Source organism: Vulpes lagopus, chromosome 10, assembly GCF_018345385.1.
Source record: "Vulpes lagopus strain Blue_001 chromosome 10, ASM1834538v1, whole genome shotgun sequence".
Classification (NCBI taxonomy): Eukaryota; Metazoa; Chordata; class Mammalia; order Carnivora; family Canidae; genus Vulpes; species Vulpes lagopus.
Window position 1 is genome coordinate 37704286 of NC_054833.1, and position 19640 is coordinate 37723925.

At 41.1% G+C, this 19640-nt stretch overlaps 1 protein-coding gene across 2 annotated transcripts in view; it reads right to left on the bottom strand.

The window, feature by feature from the left end:
* Window positions 1-1166: 1166 nt before the first annotated feature.
* CRTAM (cytotoxic and regulatory T cell molecule) overlaps window positions 1167-19640 on the bottom strand; it is a 29377-nt gene continuing 10903 nt past the window's right edge. For both annotated transcript variants that reach the window (XM_041770059.1, XM_041770060.1), the window contains exons 4-10: window positions 18154-18297; window positions 17024-17185; window positions 12040-12120; window positions 9528-9611; window positions 7608-7754; window positions 6061-6147; window positions 1167-4029 (exon numbers count right to left, since the gene is read on the bottom strand). In XM_041770059.1, the coding sequence (XP_041625993.1) occupies window positions 3899-4029; window positions 6061-6147; window positions 7608-7754; window positions 9528-9611; window positions 12040-12120; window positions 17024-17185; window positions 18154-18297 (836 nt within the window). In that variant the 3' untranslated portion in view covers window positions 1167-3898. The remainder of the gene's footprint in view (window positions 4030-6060; window positions 6148-7607; window positions 7755-9527; window positions 9612-12039; window positions 12121-17023; window positions 17186-18153; window positions 18298-19640) is intronic.

Below are 19640 nucleotides of genomic sequence, written 5' to 3' on the forward strand. Positions count from 1 at the left end.
CAAGGTTTAACCAGCTGGGACGAGCACCATCTCTGAAGTGAAACTGTTTGTCTCTCTGGATTGTTTTCAGAACACAAATGGCTCAGTGAATGATTTCTGCTTCCGAGCTGCTACAAAACTATACATTGCATGCCTCATTTCGATGTTATATTAAAAGTCTCTTAGAAATCAGGACCTCCAGGGCACCTGGGTGGCTCAGGTCGTGATCCTGGGGTCCAGGGATCAAGTCCTGCACTGGGGTCCCCATGGGGATCCTGCTTCTCCCTCTGCCTGCCTCTCTCTGCCTCTCTGTGTGTCTCTCATCAATAAATTAAAAAAATATCTTAAAAAAAAATCAGGACCTCTGGCTAATTCCTTTTCTCAGAATTCCTCACTTTCCTCTCTTCTTGAACAGTCCAGTCCTAAAGCCAGGGGGTAGGATATAGTGAAGTGGGGGTCTGTGTTGGGGCTGGTGGGGAAGCTGTGGAGGCTGAGAGGGGGGCTCCGAGCCTGATGAACAGGTGGTGCTCCTAGGAAGGCTGCCCTGCATGGGTGCCTGAACCTGAGTGGGTGGGTGGGGGGTTGCCACGCAGCGCTGTGTGGCCAGGACTTCTGTGGAGCAGGGGGATCTGGTGTGCGGTGTAAGAGCCCGAGCTGGGTGAGGACAGCATCCACCTGGTGGGGTGGGGGCACAGCAGGTGGAGTCTGCATTTGCACAGGAATGGGGGAGATATGGTCCAGGAAAATAGGAAGGTAGCAGAGATGACATGTAGATAGCACATGTAGAGATGACATGTCTACAGAGGACTGGGCAAATAAGTACATTATGGATAATGAAACTGGGTTTCTCAGAAAAGGGAGCTACAAATATAATTAGGGGGAAAACTAGAATATACCCATGGTTTTAAATAGATTTAAATACGAACACACACATAGACACATATATCCATATATATAGTTGACCCTTGAATACGCGGGGTTTGGGGTATAACAACCCTCCCAATGAAAAATTGCTGTATGACTGGGACTCCCCCCAGACTGAATTATTAATAGCCTGCTGTGGCCCAGATGCCTTACTGATAACACAGTCAATCAGCATGTATTATGTACGTTCTATGTATTATGTACGGTAGTCTTATAATAAAGGAAACTAGAGAAAAAAAGAGACAGAAGAGAAAATACATTGGTAATACTGTACATATATTTATTGAAAAAAATGCAGGATGGGTGGGCCAGGACAGAGGTGGTGGCAGTGAGAGGTCTGGCCCCTGGATGGTGATGTTTCACAGCCTGATGGCCTTGGTGCTGCAGGCAGTGATAGCGACCTGGCAATGCAGTACAGCCGCCCCACCTGCCTGCAGGTGCACCACTGCCAGGGGTGGTGGGCAGCTGTGACCACATCTGAGCCCTCCAGCCTCCTGATGGCTATGAGGCCAGGGTGCTGCTGGGGGGAGGGGGTTGTGCCCTGCCTGGGAGGGGCTCAAGGCCTGCAGCCACCCTAGCACCAGCAGGGAACCCTGATCATAGAGAACTTGGGCGGGGGAGGGATCTAGGGTTTCTGGAGGCTGCTGATGGTCTCCAGGGGTCTCCCACGGTACTCACAGGGCAGCAGGTATGACCTTTTTTACACCAGTTACCTTCAATTTGGTCTGAGAGAATGGGGCGGGCAGTTGTAAATAAATATCCTGTGGCTTTTGCTGTTGACTCTTCAGAACAAAAGTTATATATGAGTGGACCTCGACAGTTCAAACCTATGTTGTTCAAGGGTCAGCAATATGCACACTTTTTCATATATTCTGTAGCTCTGTGTACTCAGATGACTTGAAAATTATACCCCAAAAGCAATGTGTATACACAGACCCTGGAGTTTGGCTTCTAAATATCATTTTCCATGAAAAGGAACCAGGGATCCTTGGAGAAATGGCTCATGACAGGGCTGGGGCAGAAGAAGTTAAAGTTGAGCCTGGAATATATTGTACCAGAAAGGAAGAAAGTGCTCCAAGGTTGAGAATAAGGACACAAAAACCTGTTTCCACAATTTGATCACCCAAGTTAGCAAGAGATTAATTTGATGGTAACAGATTATAACCCAGTGCGTGAGCTAGGAGAGTAACAGATTGTGTCTCATTGAATAACAGGAAACCATGAGTCCATACAGATATAAATAAATGAGTAATTTGGAAGTTTGATGAGGAACAGGATATCTATACATTTTTAAAACATCTCTGCACAAGACATTAGCTTACAGAAAAGAGGAACTTTGCAACTTTGCAGGGGGAAGTCCCGGCAGACAGCCCCTTAAGTGACTAAAGTGACATCAGTAAAGGGGTAAATAAAACACAGTGATGTAACCCAAACATCACTTCTGTGACAGTCCTGTCCCAGTTTTTCACAACCCAAATCTTATCATGAAGAAACCAATTAGATGCAAATTGAGAGGCGATTTACAAAATAATTAGTCTGCAATCTTCAAAAGTATCCAAAATGTCGTGAATATGCAGGAAAAATTCAGGAACTGTTCCAAACAGACTGAGACTAAAATTAAATCTGTGATCAACTGGATCCTCTGGGACAACTGGGCCGATTGGAGAAACTTGCGTCTGAAGACTGGTAGCAGGAATACATCAATGTCTGTTTCCTGATTTCAGTAGTCACCTTGTGGTTCCAGGGGAAAGTGTCTGCTCATAGGACATAAAGGTCAAGTGAGGGGCGCCAGGCAGCATGGCAACTTACTTTCAAATGGTTCAGAGGGAAAAGTGCTCTGTTCTGATGCCTTTCAGTAATTTTATGATTATTAAAAAAAATTTTTTTCAGGACACCTGGCTGGCTTAGTTGGTAGAGCATCTAACTCTTGATCTTGAGGTCATGAGTTCAAGCCCCAAGTTGGATGAAGGAATTACTTAATTTTTTTTTTTTTAAAGAGAAAAAAAAATCACAGCTGGATCTGGCCCTGTAACAAACTCATAATATGAGTGTGTATGATAGAGTGGGGAAATATTATTTTAGAATTATTCAGAACCAAACTGAGAAATGTCATAGATAAATAAACTGATGGGGGAAAAAAGGCATGCCACTTTCACAAGTAAAACTTGGACTACTTGTGACTAGAAAAACATATATTCAGCTCTTTTTAAAATAATTTTTAAAAAGCACTCATCAGATCATAGTAAGTTAGGCTCATTGTTTTCATTTGTGTATGTTTTTGTAATGAAGTGTCCTGGAGAAAACTTTGTTAGATCAGGTCTTATGACTTAGCAAGAAACCCTTAGAAGATGGAATCTCTGGGCCTACCTGGAACTGATGCTTGAGTCATAGGGCATGAATCTTGGGGCATTCATGCTCATGATTCAGTGCCCACTCATTGTTATGTACCCCTTCTCCAGACGCTGTATATACTGCTTACATCTTCTTAAAGTCCATCTTGAAAGTAAGCTCCTAGGAATACAGACCTCCTCTAGGTTCTTTTCATCCTAAAGATTTTATTTGGAGACCAGAAGGAAAGATTTTTAAAAAATTTCTTTTAAGTAGTTCTGTTAAGAGCCTAGCATCTAAAACCTCCTTTTCCGTTTAGGGTAAGATGTTTGCTGCCCAGATCAACCCAGATCTCCAAGGCTTAGGAGAATCCTCCTGCTCGGAAGTAGTGTCAGGCATAATTGATTCTTTCTCTTCTCTCTCTCTCTCTTTCTTTCTTTCTTTCTTTTTTTTTTTTTTTTTAACTATGAAGCCTTGTGTCCACGGTTTGGTCCTCATTTAACAGCTCTGAATCCAGGGCAGATTGCCCTGGCAAGGCACCATCTTGCATTGCACGCAAAGTATATTTTTCATGTGACAGTAATGATAAGTCTAAGGCCCTTCCCATAGGCTGCTCCACTGTGATGATGTGGCTGCCCCAAAATCCAGTTTTCTGTTGCAGGAAGCACTACACAATGCTCTCTGGTATATGAGTGGGCTCTCCTTCTAATTTTGGATTTTGTGCGTTTTCCTTCCTCTTCGTTTTTGCTTCTGAGTACAACTGTGTGATGTAGTTAATGTAGCTCTTAGAGTGGAAAGCTGAAAGAAAAACATGTCAAAGATGACTATTTTGAACAATCCTGCACACATTTATTTGAGACAGTTTGATTACACATGGTATTTTTAAGTTCGTATGTTAATGTCTTAAAAAATCAAATCTGAAATTGATGCATCTCATCAGTGGTCGGAATGCATTGTTATAGCCTGACATTTTTTTTTAAAAAGTCTTCTTACATAAATGTACTAATAAACCTGAAATAACATATATAGACATTTCTGCCATTGAAATACAAAAAAAAAAAACCCACAGTGTAATTCAGCATATTTCATACTAAAAGTAACAGTAAATGGTAAACATAGGATTGAGGCTGACCACTCAAAGCCCATGTAATTCTATAGAGGGTGGAGACAGCTCCAGAGAATGCCCTTTAAGTGAGCAAAAATAGTGAAGTTGAAATCCTGGGTTTGAGGGTGCCAAGGGAAGGAAGATGGAAGTGCAGGTTAGAGCCCAGGAGGAAGAACCATCTCCCACAATCTGTGGCCCAGCCCCTACAGATGGACCTTTCTGGGAAGAGAGCCTTGAGTGAAGGTAGTCATTCATTCCTTTCCTTTCCTTTCCTTTCCTTTCCTTTCCTTTCCTTTCCTTTCCTTTCCTTTCCTTTTTCCTTTTTCCTTTTTCCTTTTTCCTTTTTCCTTTTTCCTTTCCTTTTTCTTTCCTTTCCTTTCCTTTCCTTTCCTTCCTCAAGAGAGGCACACAGAGGCAGAGACACATGCAGAGGGAGAAGTAGGCTCCCTGCGGGGAACCCAATTCCGGACTCAATCCCAGGACCCCAGGATTATGACCTGAGCCAAAGGCAGACACTCAAAACACTGAGTCACTGAAGTGCCCCAAAGGTAGTAATTTTCAGCTTTCTTAAAGTTGAGATGTTAAGGCTTTCTGCTTGTTCAGCAGCAGGGCCAAGGTCTTTTCTCTCCCTGCTAAAAGTTATTATTCTACGCCCACTTTTTGTTCCCCTTGCTTAAAAAAATTGGCATAGGAAACTGTCCAACTAATACATCATACTGACAAAGTTCTCCTACTTGTCAGTCAAAGGCAAGAACACTGACGTTCTAGAAAACATATGCAATACCACAGACTCTCTGCTTCTTGCACACTCTTCCCTCCCCCACCCCCAGTTCTCACTGTCTGCCCTCTTGTTCCCCTGCCTGGCTAGTACAATGATTCTTTCCACTTCACACCCCACTAGGTCAAAGCAAAAAAAAAAAAAAAAAAAAGGCAGAGGTGTTGTGAAAGGCCAGCTTCCTACAGAAACCTCAGTGAAAGCAATAAAAACTAGCAGCAGAGCTTTTCTGCACATCTTGGGAGGTGGAATATGGTAATTTGCATGGAGGAAACAAACATGGTGGAAAGGTAGAAGATTCTTGCTTTCCTGGAGCTGCTCTCCACTAGATTTTTGTCAAGAATGAACTCTCTCTCTCTCTCTCTCTCTCTCTCTCCTTTTAGAAACTCTTCCTTTCACTTTCTTTACAACTTTTGCTTGAGAAACTACAACGGAGTCATCCAAAAGACCCGAAACGTCTCTGCTTGAATAAGTTAAGTCTTGGGTTCATTTATTCAACACCAACTTATCAAACACTCCATTTGCATAGGCCGTGTGTTAGACACTGGAGACACACATAGATAAACCCAGCTACTCACCACCTGGAGGAGTACTGTGGTAGCTAAATCAACACATTAAAAATGACCAGAGGATGTAGGATGTGGAAAGTACCGGATTGTTAAGTTGTGTGCAAGATACCCAGGGCACAAGAGGGACACACAGTGCAGGGATGTGCTGGTGTGTGACAGGGAGAACTCTGGGATGGCTTCCCAAAGGGGCATATCTGCAGCCCGAGGAATTTAACACTTGCTACTTTTCATTTTTGGAAGATGCGCTTATGTTCTACAAGATGATTTAGGGGATTGACTTTCTAGTGCTAAAAATTAGACTTTGATTTTTACCCTCCTCCTTAACGGCAACAAATTAATGAACCTCATTTTTCAAATTTGAGGTCATGTAGTTGACTTACTTTGGCCATTTTTCTCTTGGGATGATGTTTCTTCATGATTTGACCTCGATTTGTAACTTTCTAGAGTGTGTTCTGAGATTTCATTTTCTGCAAGAAAAAAAATGATGTTATTAATTTCTGGTGCCAGACATCACGTATGCATGCAGATGTATGTTTGAATAAGATGATCCCTCTGTCTACACAATAGTGGACTTACCACCACCCCCTCCCATACCTCATGTCCTCATTCATTTGGAGAATTCTTTCCGTCTTTTGCTCTGATCCCTCCAAGCACTATGCTGGGCAGTGTAAGAGTTGTGGAAAGCAAATGACAGCAGAGTAGAATCAAGTATTGTTCTTTGAGATGGAATAATTCTGGTAGCCCTTAAAGAACTATGGGGGTAAAGGATTAATGGGAGATTTTGAAACAATACTGTGGCATTTGCCTATTGTGCAGGTACAGCTGAAAAGCCAGACCCTGTCTCTAGGTCCATAAATGATGAAAGTTAGTTCAACTGAATATATAGAAAGATTGACATTACCCTAAGAGAAGGTATATTTTTAATAGGGTGAGAGCCATATAAAGAGGTTGTATTTTGCCTTGGGACATAATGAGTTCTCTGCTACTAGAGGTGTTGGAGTCCTGCATGGCTAAATCAGCACTGTCCAGCAATACTAGAATGTGAACCAGGTGTGTAACTTTAAGTTTTCTAGTGGCCATGCTCAAAAAGCAAAAAGAAGCAGATGAAATTAATGTTTACCTAGGAAATCCGATATATTATTATTAGACATTCATGTGTGTGTGTGTGTGTGTGTGTGTGTGTGTGTGTGTGTATGTGTACTGAGCTTTCAATGTTGGGTGACTATCTTATCCTTTCAGTACCTCTCAAAAGCGATTGCCACATTTCAGGTGCTCAGTAGCCATGTTGTGGCCACTGCACTGGGCAGCATAGGTCTAAATGATCACTCAGAATTAAGGAGGGGATTTAATCCTCGTTCACATTGATGGAATGAATCAAGTAGACAGTTATTCTGGATAACTTTCTAAGGCCCCTTCCAGCGGTGATACGTGTTGAATCTATGCATTTTAATAGGTTTCTTCCATGCTAGATAAATTATATAGTTTCCAATGATAACTTTTTCATCAGGGGTGGCCATATCCCTAGGATATGAACTCCTCAAGAGCAGGGACCTGGTCTCTCTTGGTGACAGAGGTATCCCCAGGGCCTGGAACAGTGCCTGGCACATGAGAGGTGCTCATTGAATGCTTTCTGAATGAATGAATGAATTTTCTACTCAGTATCCTTTTGTGAGTAGGAGCTTTTATAATTTAATATCAATTCCCAGAGCTACCCTAATTTCTCTTGGTTGTACCCTCTTTGATTATAGCCCCTGGAGATTCACATTCTGCATTTACTACAGAACAAGCAATTGCTTATTTGAATGACAACACTTATCAAACATATTGTGCAGCATCTAACAGAAAAGCTTTAGTTGGCAGAGTTTCCTTTGTCCTAGCCAAGTGTTACAGCACCCATCGGTGCCCCATTGGGTCCACTGCCTCTCACCTCTTTTCCACACCACATGTGCTTTCCGAAGCTTCATTATGAAGAGCTGGACGATGATGAAGAGTATAAAGATCAAGAAGGACACGAGTGTGAGCAGCAGAATGCCATTTTTCTTCCGTACCACTCCCAAGTACTGAAGATTGGCTTCTACAGGGAAAAATGAAAGGAATTAGACAGTTTTCTTTCTATAGGGAAAATGGAGAGAATTTAGACAGTTCAAAGTTGGTTTGTTATTGTTACTGAGGAATTTGTCCAATAGGTTCAAAAGGTTGTGTTGGCTGAGAGGCAACTCAGATAAACAGAGTCCTACCCTGAAGGGAAAGAGATGCATGTTATTCATTCTCTGAAAACAAGCCAACAGGCGTGCAAACAAAGCAATTCTGTGAGGTGATTTGAAAAATGCTCTTAAGTTACGTAGATATCAAAGCTGTGATTTTTCATTTCTAGAGGAAACATGCAAGAATATTGACTTAAATTATAGTCAGGGGACTTAAAGGAGCTGGAAGGAATGGTTTTTCAGCAAGGTGCAGTTAATCAGCAAGAGAGGTTGTTAAGGAGTGTGAAAAACTATACAAATAAAATGAAATTCGTAAATGTTGGCTAGTTTAAATGTGGTCCTACATGAAGGCATTTGGACATAAGTTAGGTGAAGTCTTTAAGATTTTTCTAAACCTCACATTCTGATTCTGTGGGCTCCAGTTTTGCCCAGATGTCCTGGCCTTGTCTCAACCAACAAGCAGCTAAGGAGCATTAACTATGTGTAGAACATTGTGCTTGGAGCTGCATAAGACACAGTCCCTGTGATTTAGAGGGTAGTTCTTTCTCTCTATAGAGACAAATCAATTAATCAACAGAATTCAGATATCTATGCCAAATTCTAGATCCATATGTGTTAACACCATAATGTGTTCAGGGATTCAGAGGCCAGAGTTGTCCCTGTGTTAGGAAAGTTCTCAGTAGATGTTGGCCTTGGAAGAAGGGTAAGGAGAAGGAAGATGAGGCTCTTCTATTCTTCAGTTCAGGCCGGCAGGGCTGGGTCAGTCAAAATGAGATGATGTTGTCGGAGAAAAATGTGTGTTCTTGTTGGGACTTTAGAGACAGGACTACAGAGGCAGGGGGTGGAGGACACTCGATGGAGGCTTGGAGGCTCCTGCTCTGCCTGGTAGACTGTGGGAGCCGCAGATGTTTTTCTGAACACAGGTGTGCAGAATACAAAGGGATGTTTTGATCATAGTCCTAAAAAAAGGACCACAAGAGAAGTTGAAGTCACAGGACTTTGTGCAGGAGATGATGGGAGTCTGGACCAGGGATGGCAGTAAAAGGACTAACAAGTCCTTGGAGATGAGTTGATTTTATATGTGTTTGTGTGTATACACACAGGAGTGAAGGATGACACCAAGGTTTAGGGCCTGTGTAATCATCTGGACAAGCTGATTTTGTAGGAAAAGGTGCTGTTTGGTTTTTAGTGATATTGAGTTCGAGAAGACGGCAGAAAAATTCAGCAACAGGGATGTAGGAGGTGGAATGAAACAGAGATAAATTCTCAAGAGAATGTTCTGGAAGTATGGAATTTTTCTTCCTGGTGGCAATAGGAACAACCTTGGGAATAGGTAAACTCTTGAAGAATTCAGTGAAGAATCAAGGATGGAGAAGTCAAGTCAGAAGTAGATCCATATATAAGAAGCCAGAGGAGGAAGGGATGCGTTGATGGACACAGAGGAGGAGTGGTTAGCAAACAGAGACAGAACCAGGCAGAGCACATCAAGGGAACCAGGACGCAGCTAAGTCAGGAACCCAGGGAGTGATTAACCAATAGAAAGGTCAAGAAAAATGGGGACTGAAAAAAAAAAGCCATTGGATTCATTGATTAAGAGGTTAAAATGCCAAGTGTTTATTCTAAATACTGTGGGGGATGCTTACCAGTGGCCAAGTCAGGGTCTTGAGTGGTTTGTTCTTTCTCTTCCTTGTCACTCTCTGTTGTACTAGAATCTTCCATTACTGCAACTAGATTGAAAGAAATGAAGACACGGCATATACCTATGACTATATATGAATAGTGTGTATATATACATGGCCATCCCAAAGCAGCAAAACAGCTTGGGAAATCCAATTAGGTGGTCCTCCTTTAAAAACAAAACAAAACAAAACAAAACAAAACAAAAAAAACGAACAAGGAGACCATTTTTGAACTGCTGACTTCTTCCAGAAATAGTTACAAATGGCCAGGCTCATTCTGCCTTATTTTTAAAAGGTAGATGTTTGCTGAACACCACCTCTGGGCTTAGCCCCAAGCAGAGCATTTGGTAGGTTTCTCACTGTGGCTCTGAACAGAGGCTCCGAGAGGTTCAGTAAATAAATGGTCTGAAGTCAGGGAGTAAGTAGGAGACAGAGCCAGTGCCGAAGCTCAGCATGCAAAATGTAAACTACTGTCTTGCACTTCCTTCCTGAGTCAGGCCCACTCGTGAGAAGGTCTTCAGAACGGTACATGATGATGCCAGAACACTGAAGCCTGGCACCCCAAGCTCTGTGGAAAGAAAACCCAACAGCCTGGGAAGCAGTGATTTTTATGTTGAAAAATAGGATCCTTTGCCATTCAGACCTATGCTTGCCTCTCCCCTTAGAAGGGGCACGTACTGTGATGCTTGTGCTAGGTGAGAGAAGTCACAATTATAAAAGATCTCATTTTTTAAAAAAGATTTTTTATTTACTTATTCATGAGAGACACAGAGAGAGGCAGAAACAGAAGCAGGCTCCATACAGGGAGCCCAAAGTGGGGCCCAATGTGGGGCCCAACATGGGACTTGATCCCAGGTCTCCAGGATCACATCCTGGGCCAAAGGCAGGCACTCAGCCAGTGAGCCATCCAGGGACCCCTAAAAGGTCTTGTTTTCTGATTTGGTTGCTCATCTTCCCCATTCCTGCCCCCACCCCTCCTGGGTCTCTTGCTTTTTAGTCCATTACACAGCGCCACTGTGTGGATCCCTCGGGGATCGAAACCACCCCTTCTACTAGAAATGCGTATTATTAGCAGTAATAAAATCGTAGAAATTGAAAGCTGAAAGGAAATTTCAAAACCATATTAAATCTTATGTTATATATGAAAAAGCAGGGCAGAAAATTGGGTTGTTCAGTGGTGCTGTGAGCCAATTTAAAGACAAGTAGATTCTAAACACGTTTAAAAATATTGGATTATTAAAGCAAGGGATATGGCTGCTCCACTTCAGCTTATTTTCAATTTCCACTGCCCATCAAAACACTGGATGGTACGTATTGTTTTTATCGATGGTTAAAACCCCCAAACATTTACTTTTAAATGTTATTCCAGATAAAAAAATTTAAAACATGATCTGATCCTCAGAACTATGAACATGATAATGATATGAAAGCACTTATTCCACAGAAGGAAATTCTTATAGACACACTATTTGAAACAGAAAGGGGCCGTGTAGGCATTTATGCCCTTTCTGGATGAGGCTATCTTGCTCAAAACACTGTAACAAACAAATGTATTCATACGTGTATTTATTCATTTTTATTGCATTTTCTGAGTACCTGCTAGTGTCAGATGCTATGCCAAGTAAAATACAAAGATAAATTAAATATATGATCATTGCCTAGGGCTAACCACCTGGTGGGTTCACTGTCTAAAAAACTGGAATTATATCCTGGGCTTCCTAAATTCTGCATTTAGAGCTCAATCCTGTCATCAAAAACTCTCTCAGTTTCTTGACAACCAAGGAACTGATATGCTTTCAGAGGTGATTTTTGTTATTCAACGGCAAAAAGCCCCAAATCTCCAGATCCTGCTTCTTTGCCCTTTGCTGAAACCAAGTCTTTATTTTGTGTTTGGTCTGTTCTGGATGAGAAAACAAAAGAAACGTGTCTCCCCGTAAATGAATTCAACCTTGCCCTTTACCACAGAGGAAATTCAAATGTCACAATCCTGTGTGTGTGTGTGTGTGTGTGTGTGTGTGTGTGTGTGTGTGTGTATCAAGCAAAACAGCACTGAACCTACAAGGCATTAGTTACCCTGAAGCCCATCCCACTAAGGGAGCGTCCTGGTTTGGAGCTCCTCCAGGACACCACGAAGTTGGAGCCAGGACTAGGGGTCCCGCACAGTCTTATTAAAAGTTAAAATTTCAGGGGCACCTGGATGGCTCAGTGAGTTAAGTGTCCAACTCTTGATTTCGGCTCAGGTCATGATCTCAGGGTCCTGGGATGGAGCCCCGGGTCACACTCCATGGTGGGTGTGGAGCCTGCTTGAGATTCTCTCCCTCTCCCTCTGCCCCCTACCCTACCTCTCTCTCTCCTCTCTTTTAAAAAAAATATTTAAAAATTAAAAAAAAATCTTAGAAATGAGAATCGGAAAAGTGACCCTTTTCAAGGAGGCATGATTTTTTTTTTTTTTTTAAGTCTTCATGGGTTGACTTACCGGTACTAGCGGGCTGCTGAGGGTCTTGAGAGGATGGGGAGCTTTTCTCCGGGGCATCTGAAGCCGTCTCTTGATCAGTGACTAGGAAAGGGGAAAAACAGAAATCAGCAACTACAGAGAGCAGTTTCACCCACATGGTGCTCAGGACAATAGGCTGGAGAGTATATTTGGCTGCTACCCGCTTGTGGAGGCTCTGCACAAACCTCAGCACTCCGTGCTCTGCAGCCTTTGCTCTGGTTTTTGAATCTGCATCCTGCTGGTTGCCCATCTGCTAGGCTGCCTGGCTGAGAAGTACAGCATGCTGGATCTGGAGCTTGTGTGTTCTCAGTAGCACGCAAAGCTATATGCTGCCTCTTTCTGTCCCCATCTATCCATCAGTCCCTCTGTCTGTCTGTCTCTCTGGTCACCTATCTCCCTCCTTATTGGTTAGGTGGCCTGGGAGTCAGGTGCAGACTAGATTGAATTCTAATGCTGTTAACTTGCCTTCTGCTGAGTAAGTTTGAGCGAGATGCCTAATCTCTTGAGAGCTCAGTTTTTCCTAGTAAAAGTACAGGAACCTCAGTTCCTGTAAAACGGAACTACTAATGGCATTTACTTTTGGAGGTTTTTTTTTTTTTTGTAAGAATTAATGAGTTAATTCATACAACAGGCTTAGCACAGTGCTTACAAATGTTATTGTATAATGTAATATGATGTTTGGGGTGTCTGGGTGGTCCAGCCAGTTAAGCATCCTACTCTTGATTTTGGCTCAGGTCATGATCTCAGGGTTGTGAGATCGAGTCCCGCATTGGACTCCATGCTGGGCATGGAGCCTGCTTAAGATTCTCTCTCTCCCTCTCCTCCTACCCCTCCCCCTTCTCTCTCTATAAAACAAAAAACCCCAAACAAACAAAAAAACCCTAATGTTTGGTAATGATTCCAGACATTCAGCTTAACATAGATTTGACCAATGAACAGGCCTGAAACCTGGTAATATATAGAAAAGGTGCCTGAAATTTTATAAATATTGATACTGATATGAGACAGGTGGGTAATATCTTTATGGAATCTGAGAGTGCATCTCAGCTTTTTATTTTATCAAATAATTTTCTGTGGTTTTGAAACCTTACTTTCTTAATAAAATATTTAAAAATTTTGGAAACTATAAAAATGCCAGAGGTGCATGCAAGAGCTCTGAGAAAAGGAAGACCCACCAGTAAGGAAATGATAGAGAAATAGTAATTTATACTCTAAGGCCCATCTGCTAGGCTGATGAGCCTGTGACCACAAAGATGCCAGAGGAAATTGAAGAGAGAGCTACTGGCAATGGAAAGAGGGGAAAGTTTGAAAGCTACTTCGAAGTACTGGAGGCAAATTATAAGAAGAGCACAATATGGGAAATATGGGGGTCACAAAGAAAAATTATCAATAATGATCAAGATCTTCTGGAGTAATATAGATGGTACTATATGAATTCAGATAATTATATACTTTTGTACAAAAGAGGAGATACACATGAGTTCATATTTACTTTGATTTATCCTCACGATTAACAAACTAGTGAATAGATTCAATTAGATTGAATTTTGTTTTGATTAAGTGGCTACTGGTACATTATGATTGCTCTCTCTAGTTGGCTAGAATGTTTTAGGCTTGTGCTATCTAATACAGCATCCACTAGCTACACTATTTAAAATTAAATTAATACAAATTAATATTAAAAATTTAGTTAGTTGCTCAGTTGCACCAGCCTCATTTCCATTTTGAAAAACCTGTATCCACCACTGTGAGCTTGATAGCTTCTAAATGCTTAGATTGCAGATGAGCTCAGTGATGATATTAATGAGTGGGATTTTGATAGTGAAATGTGTCAACATTTGAAAGATCTGTATAAATCAATAAATTGATATTTTCCAAACGACCAAAGTATGATGTTACAAAATCATGCCTGGACAAAAGATTTATCTAAAGTGCAAGTTTGTCAAATAACTTTAATGTGACAAGAGTATGAAAAGTTCATTGATAGAATTCCAGAGTCCATATAGCAACTAACCTTTCAGAAATCACCTCTTGTTGAATTTTAGGGTAGTATCAAAGAAGAAAATCCACAATTATCTGAAAAGTGTGTTAATATACTACCTATTTGTGTGAGGCTATATTTTTGTATATATTTCAAGCAAAACAATGTATTGCAAGAGATTGAATGCTGAAGTTATGAGAATGTAATTTTTAAAGATTTATGTATTTTAGAGAGAGCATGAGTGGGAGGGGCAGAGGGAAAGGGAAAGAGAATCTCAAGCAGACTCCACACTGAGCACAGAGCCCAACATGGGGCTTGATCTCAGGACACTATGATCACAACCTGAACCAAAACCAAGAGTCAAACGCTCAACCAACTGTGCAACCCAGGTGCCCTGAACCTAATTATTTTCTATTAAGCCAGATACCAAAGAGATTTTCAGAATGAAAAACAGTGCCATTTTTCTTACGAATATTTTGCTGTTGCAAAATAGTTATTTTTTCCACACAAATATACTATTTGTGTTTATATGTAGTGGACTAATTATTTTTTAAATATATAAGTATTCACACTTTTTTCAGTTTTAATTTCTAATATGTAAATATTGACAGATACAATTCACATAAATAAAAATTCTTTGGGGTCCTCAATTATTTGTAGGAGTGTAGAGGGGTCCTGAAATCAGTAAGTTTGAGAATTGTCACTCAAGTTTTTGTTTTTATTTCACCTCCAGTTAAGTAATAGGAAATCAAGATCCCTCACTTTGGAACACTAAATAAATGAAGTAAATCATTTTGAGGAGGGTCTGATTCTATTCCTATTCTGTTCTCCTTCTCCAAGCATCACACTTTCACAATATCTAAGTGTGGGTTTTTCAAAGGAAGACACTACACATAGCCCTGGATATGATGCTTACATTTTCCCAGGTCCTACCATGCAGAGTGTGGGAAGGAAAGGGGTCAGAATCCTTACTTGTAAATGTGTTTTAAAGCACCTCTCAGCTAATCAAACTTTTAAAACTCATTGGATGAACAAAACGTGTGTAATATCTGTATGTCAGTGTAATAGTTTGCCAAAGAGAAAAAAGCTGTAAACAAATGGAAGCCACCGATAGCTGATACTGAAGTTGCTCTTTGAATACTTATGGAGATCTTGGCAGTGGGTGCTAAGTAATTGATAGATCAGAAATAAAAGTCAAGTCTTATTCTAATTAGAAGCATCTTATGGCTGGGATTTTGAGTCCTACAGAACCATGGCCATAATGGAGAAGAAACTGTCATTTCCACTCAGGAGTAATTTTTGTAGATGGCCTGAACAATAGCTAAAAAGTAAAAAAAAAAATATATATATATATATATATATATATATATATATTTTTTCAGCATCATTGGCTCTCTTGTTTAAGAATCTGAATGTCTGGGGCACCTGGGTGGCTCAGTCGGTTGAGCGTCTGACTCTTGGTTTCACCTCAGATTATGATCTCAGGGTTGTAAGATTAAGCCCTATGTCAGGCTCCATGCTCAATGGGAAATCTGCTTGAGATTCTCTCCCTCCCCCTTCCCCATGTGCTCTCTCTTTCTCTCTCTCTCCCTCTCTCAAATAAATCTTAAAAAATAATAATAACCTGAATATTTTTCAGAAGCATGCCCTGCATGCACTATGCTCCACTGACCATAGAGGCTAGAGGGGAACAGTGAAGGAGTGGCTGGACTCTCTGCATCAGATGACAGTAGCCAGCCCAGGGTAGGGGGCCCCAGGCTTCTAGAGGCAACTTCCTCAAGACTTGCTACTTTTGGTTTGAGAAAGTGACTGATGGAAAGCATGTGGTAGTGAGAGGGGAGCTGTTAGCCACAGCAGCAGCCCCCATAGGGCTGCAGGGCGCTTTTCCCATGATGGTATTCTCCTTAATGAGTGTCTTGCATGAGCAGTTATTTCATGTAGAGCTTTCTCAACAAACATATCCTCATCCAGCTCCCTCCTTCACTAGTGTGAGTGAATCCTTGCACTTCAGGAATTCTTTTTACACTGAGTAGCACCTTACAAATAACAAAGGTCAGAGTCTTATTAATTATAGATGTGTGATTCATGCTACTTCTTATTAGATACTACTTGGATCAAAAAGTTTTCTAGGGGTACCTGGGTGGCTCAGTTAAGTGTCTGACTCTTGATTTTTGACTTAGGTCATCATCTGAGGGTCATGGGATCGAGTCCTGCCTCAGGCTCTGTGCTGGGCAAAAAGTCTGCTTGAGATTCTCTCTCCCTCTGCCCCCACCCCCTCACAATTTCTCTCTCTTTTTTTAAAAAAGAGAAAGTTTTCTAGGGTTTAAAAATTTATTATTATTATTATTATTATTATTATTTGCTTTTGGTGAAGAAATTGCAGAACCCATTCTGAAAATGGAGGCAATTCTTCTTCACATTTACCACTTGGCATTTTATGTGTTACTATTTGTTCTCCCCAGAATATTAACATGGTTAAACTAAAATCTGCAAAAACATTCATAACAAAATATATCTAAAGAGTAATTGTGGCTTAATTTGACTGTGTGAGTCTTTTATATTAACATAAAGTGACGCCAGCAAGTTTAGATTTATTTCAATCGCTGTTATCTCCTTTTGGGTTGACTACAAAGATAAAGCACAGAGACCATCTGAAGCACAGATACCTCTCTGAAAACATGACTGCAATAAAACTGTTGAAGGCCGAGTTATGCCAGCTGTCACTACCAAAAAGGAATCATGACACTATTTGCATATGGCGCCCTGCTAGGCTTTCTGCACAACTGGGGTTCTGAATGTTGGAACAGGTGCGTTCTAGCACCCAGCTGGAGAAATTTCAATCATTAAAGGAATTTGCTGCTAAGGAGAGCTTTGTGGACAGTGATCTCATTCTGAAGGACTCTTCCCATTACATTTAATTTTGTTTGATAATGTAATGTTAGGGTAAATTAAAAATGATTAAAGACCGTCATTCATTCTTCTTACCCAAATCTTCAAATCGGAAAGTTGCTACCAGTTTTCTGCCCTGTAGACCTTTGTGTCGGATGATGCAGTTCACTGTTGAGTTTTTGCCATATGTGTGGACTCTGAGGAGGCTGCTGCTATTACATTTCTTCCCATCCATTTCAAATTCATGGTGGGTTTCACCTATGGAGCAAGTTAAAGAGATGTATGAGGTTGTGGCTACGTAATACCACTGGATGGGTTTAGTTCTCTCAGGGACCAACGGCTGGGACATCTTCGCAAAGCTGTTAGACTTTTTTTATTTTTTTATTTTTATTTTTTTTTTAGCTGTTAGACTTCTAAGCTCATTCTAGCTTCAGCCAGCAACCTCATACACACTTGGCCCTCGTCACAGAGGGAAGCAGGTGAATAACAGTGGTTAGGTTGGTATAAACCCTCACTGCTGAAAAAAAAAATTCCAAAGCTTATTGTGGTTACATAAGGACAGCCTGATGTTGTCAAACACAAAGATCCAAGACTTTACTCAGGTTGAATGAATAAGGCAAATGAAAGAAGAGGTCTTATAATGGTGTAGAATTGGCACTGGACCGAACCTCTCTCTATGTAAAATCCAATGTAACATATGTTACAATGTCAGCAAACTATAAACAGTTCTGAAGTAGTTACCCTGCTTCAGTTCATCGAACCCTGCTTCAATCTACTCAGAGTTTAGATTCTTTCTCCATAATATATGTTTATTGAGGGTATAACATTGTAGTGTATAAGGAGGATCTTACCTATTCCAATACACAAGCATCATGTTAAATGCATTTTCAGTTCTATGTTTGCTAACAAGTTCATGCTGAGGTAATAGTTGTACCTAGATATGAACTTTTGTTGAATTTTAAGAAGCTATAATATTCCATTTTAAGTTTCTACTCTAAGTATATATATGTAATCACATTATTTGTGATAGGCTTTCAAGACGAAAACATAATCTTGATTGGCTCCAAAGATATCTCCAAAGATATTTTGGAGAAGAACTGAAGAGTTATTGAGTGTTGTTTTCGGGCACCTAATGCCACCAGAGGGTGCCAGAGGATTTAAAAATTCCTTGGAAATGTAAGTAGGATGGAAAACAAAGGAGGAAACAGAAGCAGCTCCCCACTTACCATAGAGCTCTATGTCATTCCCTAAAATCCAGGTTATCTGCGGAGGGGGCTTACTTCTCACAGTGGAGCATCTAAGTGTAACGTGTTCCTTTCCATTTTGCGTTCTGATAACTGAAGCTTCCAGGGTTGGCATGGAAGGTGTTGCTGGAAGAGAATTGATTTTTCTGTGCTCAGTTAGCTGGTCTACATATCCCAGGAAAGCATGGAATCTAATAATCTAAAGGGATCGTTGTACCATATGGTCTAAATAATGGGCATTTTTTGTTTTTAAACTTGATCTTTCTCAGACTATAGTTTAAAGGGCTTTTAGGTACTTATAAAGCTACCTTGGTCACATTGCTGGTTACCCAGTGTATGATTAGTCCCTGGAAATTCCCAGTGATACAACAACAATTTTTACATTTGATGTATGACTGTAGTTGATTGGTAGAGCACTAGGTGAGGAGTACAGACCTGAATTCTAGGTCCACCTGCGATTGCAAGAACTATTGTATGTCCCTCAACATCCTGGTGGGTCAGTTTCCTTGTCTATGACACGAAGGAGTTGGTTTATGAGTTGGCTGCTACGGTTCTAGACTTTTCTGAGTGTATGATTCACCTCGAGGTGAGTTAGTTCTGTTGCCTGCTAACATCAAAGATGCATTTCTCTTATAAAGGGCCCATCTGTCTTTTTTTTTTTTTCCTACTCCTGTCTTGGAAATAGAGTTGACCCTTGACACAATGTGGACATTAGAGGTGCTGACACCTCCCCTGACCACTGCACAGTTGAAAATCCTTGTGTAACTTTTGACTCCTTCCCAACTTAACCAACAGCCTTCTGTTGATGGGAAGCCTTACCAATAACATGAACAGTTGATTAACACATATTTCGTATATGTATTCTGTACTGTGTTCTTACAACAAAGCCAGCCAGAGAAAAGAAAATGTTATTAAGAAAATAACAAGGAAGAGAAAATACATTCATAGTACTGGACTGTATTTATCGAAAAAAATTGCATGTAAGTGCAACTGCACAATTTAAACCTGTGTGGTTCCAGGGTCAAGGAGGCTAACTTCTTCCCCTTTCCCATTCTACTTCACACTTTGGTCCAGGCCTGCACCCTTTCACACTGATTTGCTCATTTATCTGCCATTAAGATGGCAAAGTCAGCTCCAAGTGTGCGCTGGATGCATTCGATGCTGACAGTACAAATATGGAAAAGATAAAGCCCTTTGAGAAGCTAACAGTGTGATAGACTCAGCCCCTAAGCTGTTAGTTAAAGGATCATGTGTTAATGGCAGGGAAAGAGGTACGAGTGGAGTGGCACAAGAGCCCAGAAGGGCACGCAAGCAGCATGAGCCAGAGTGTTATGAGGGGTGGCCGGGAGGATGGGTTGAGTCACACTGGTTCTCAAAACCCCTAGGGAGCTGTTCCTTCCCAGATACTTTGTCACTGTGCCTTGATATTATGGCAGGCCCCCTGCTGTATTCATCCAACAGGAGAAGCC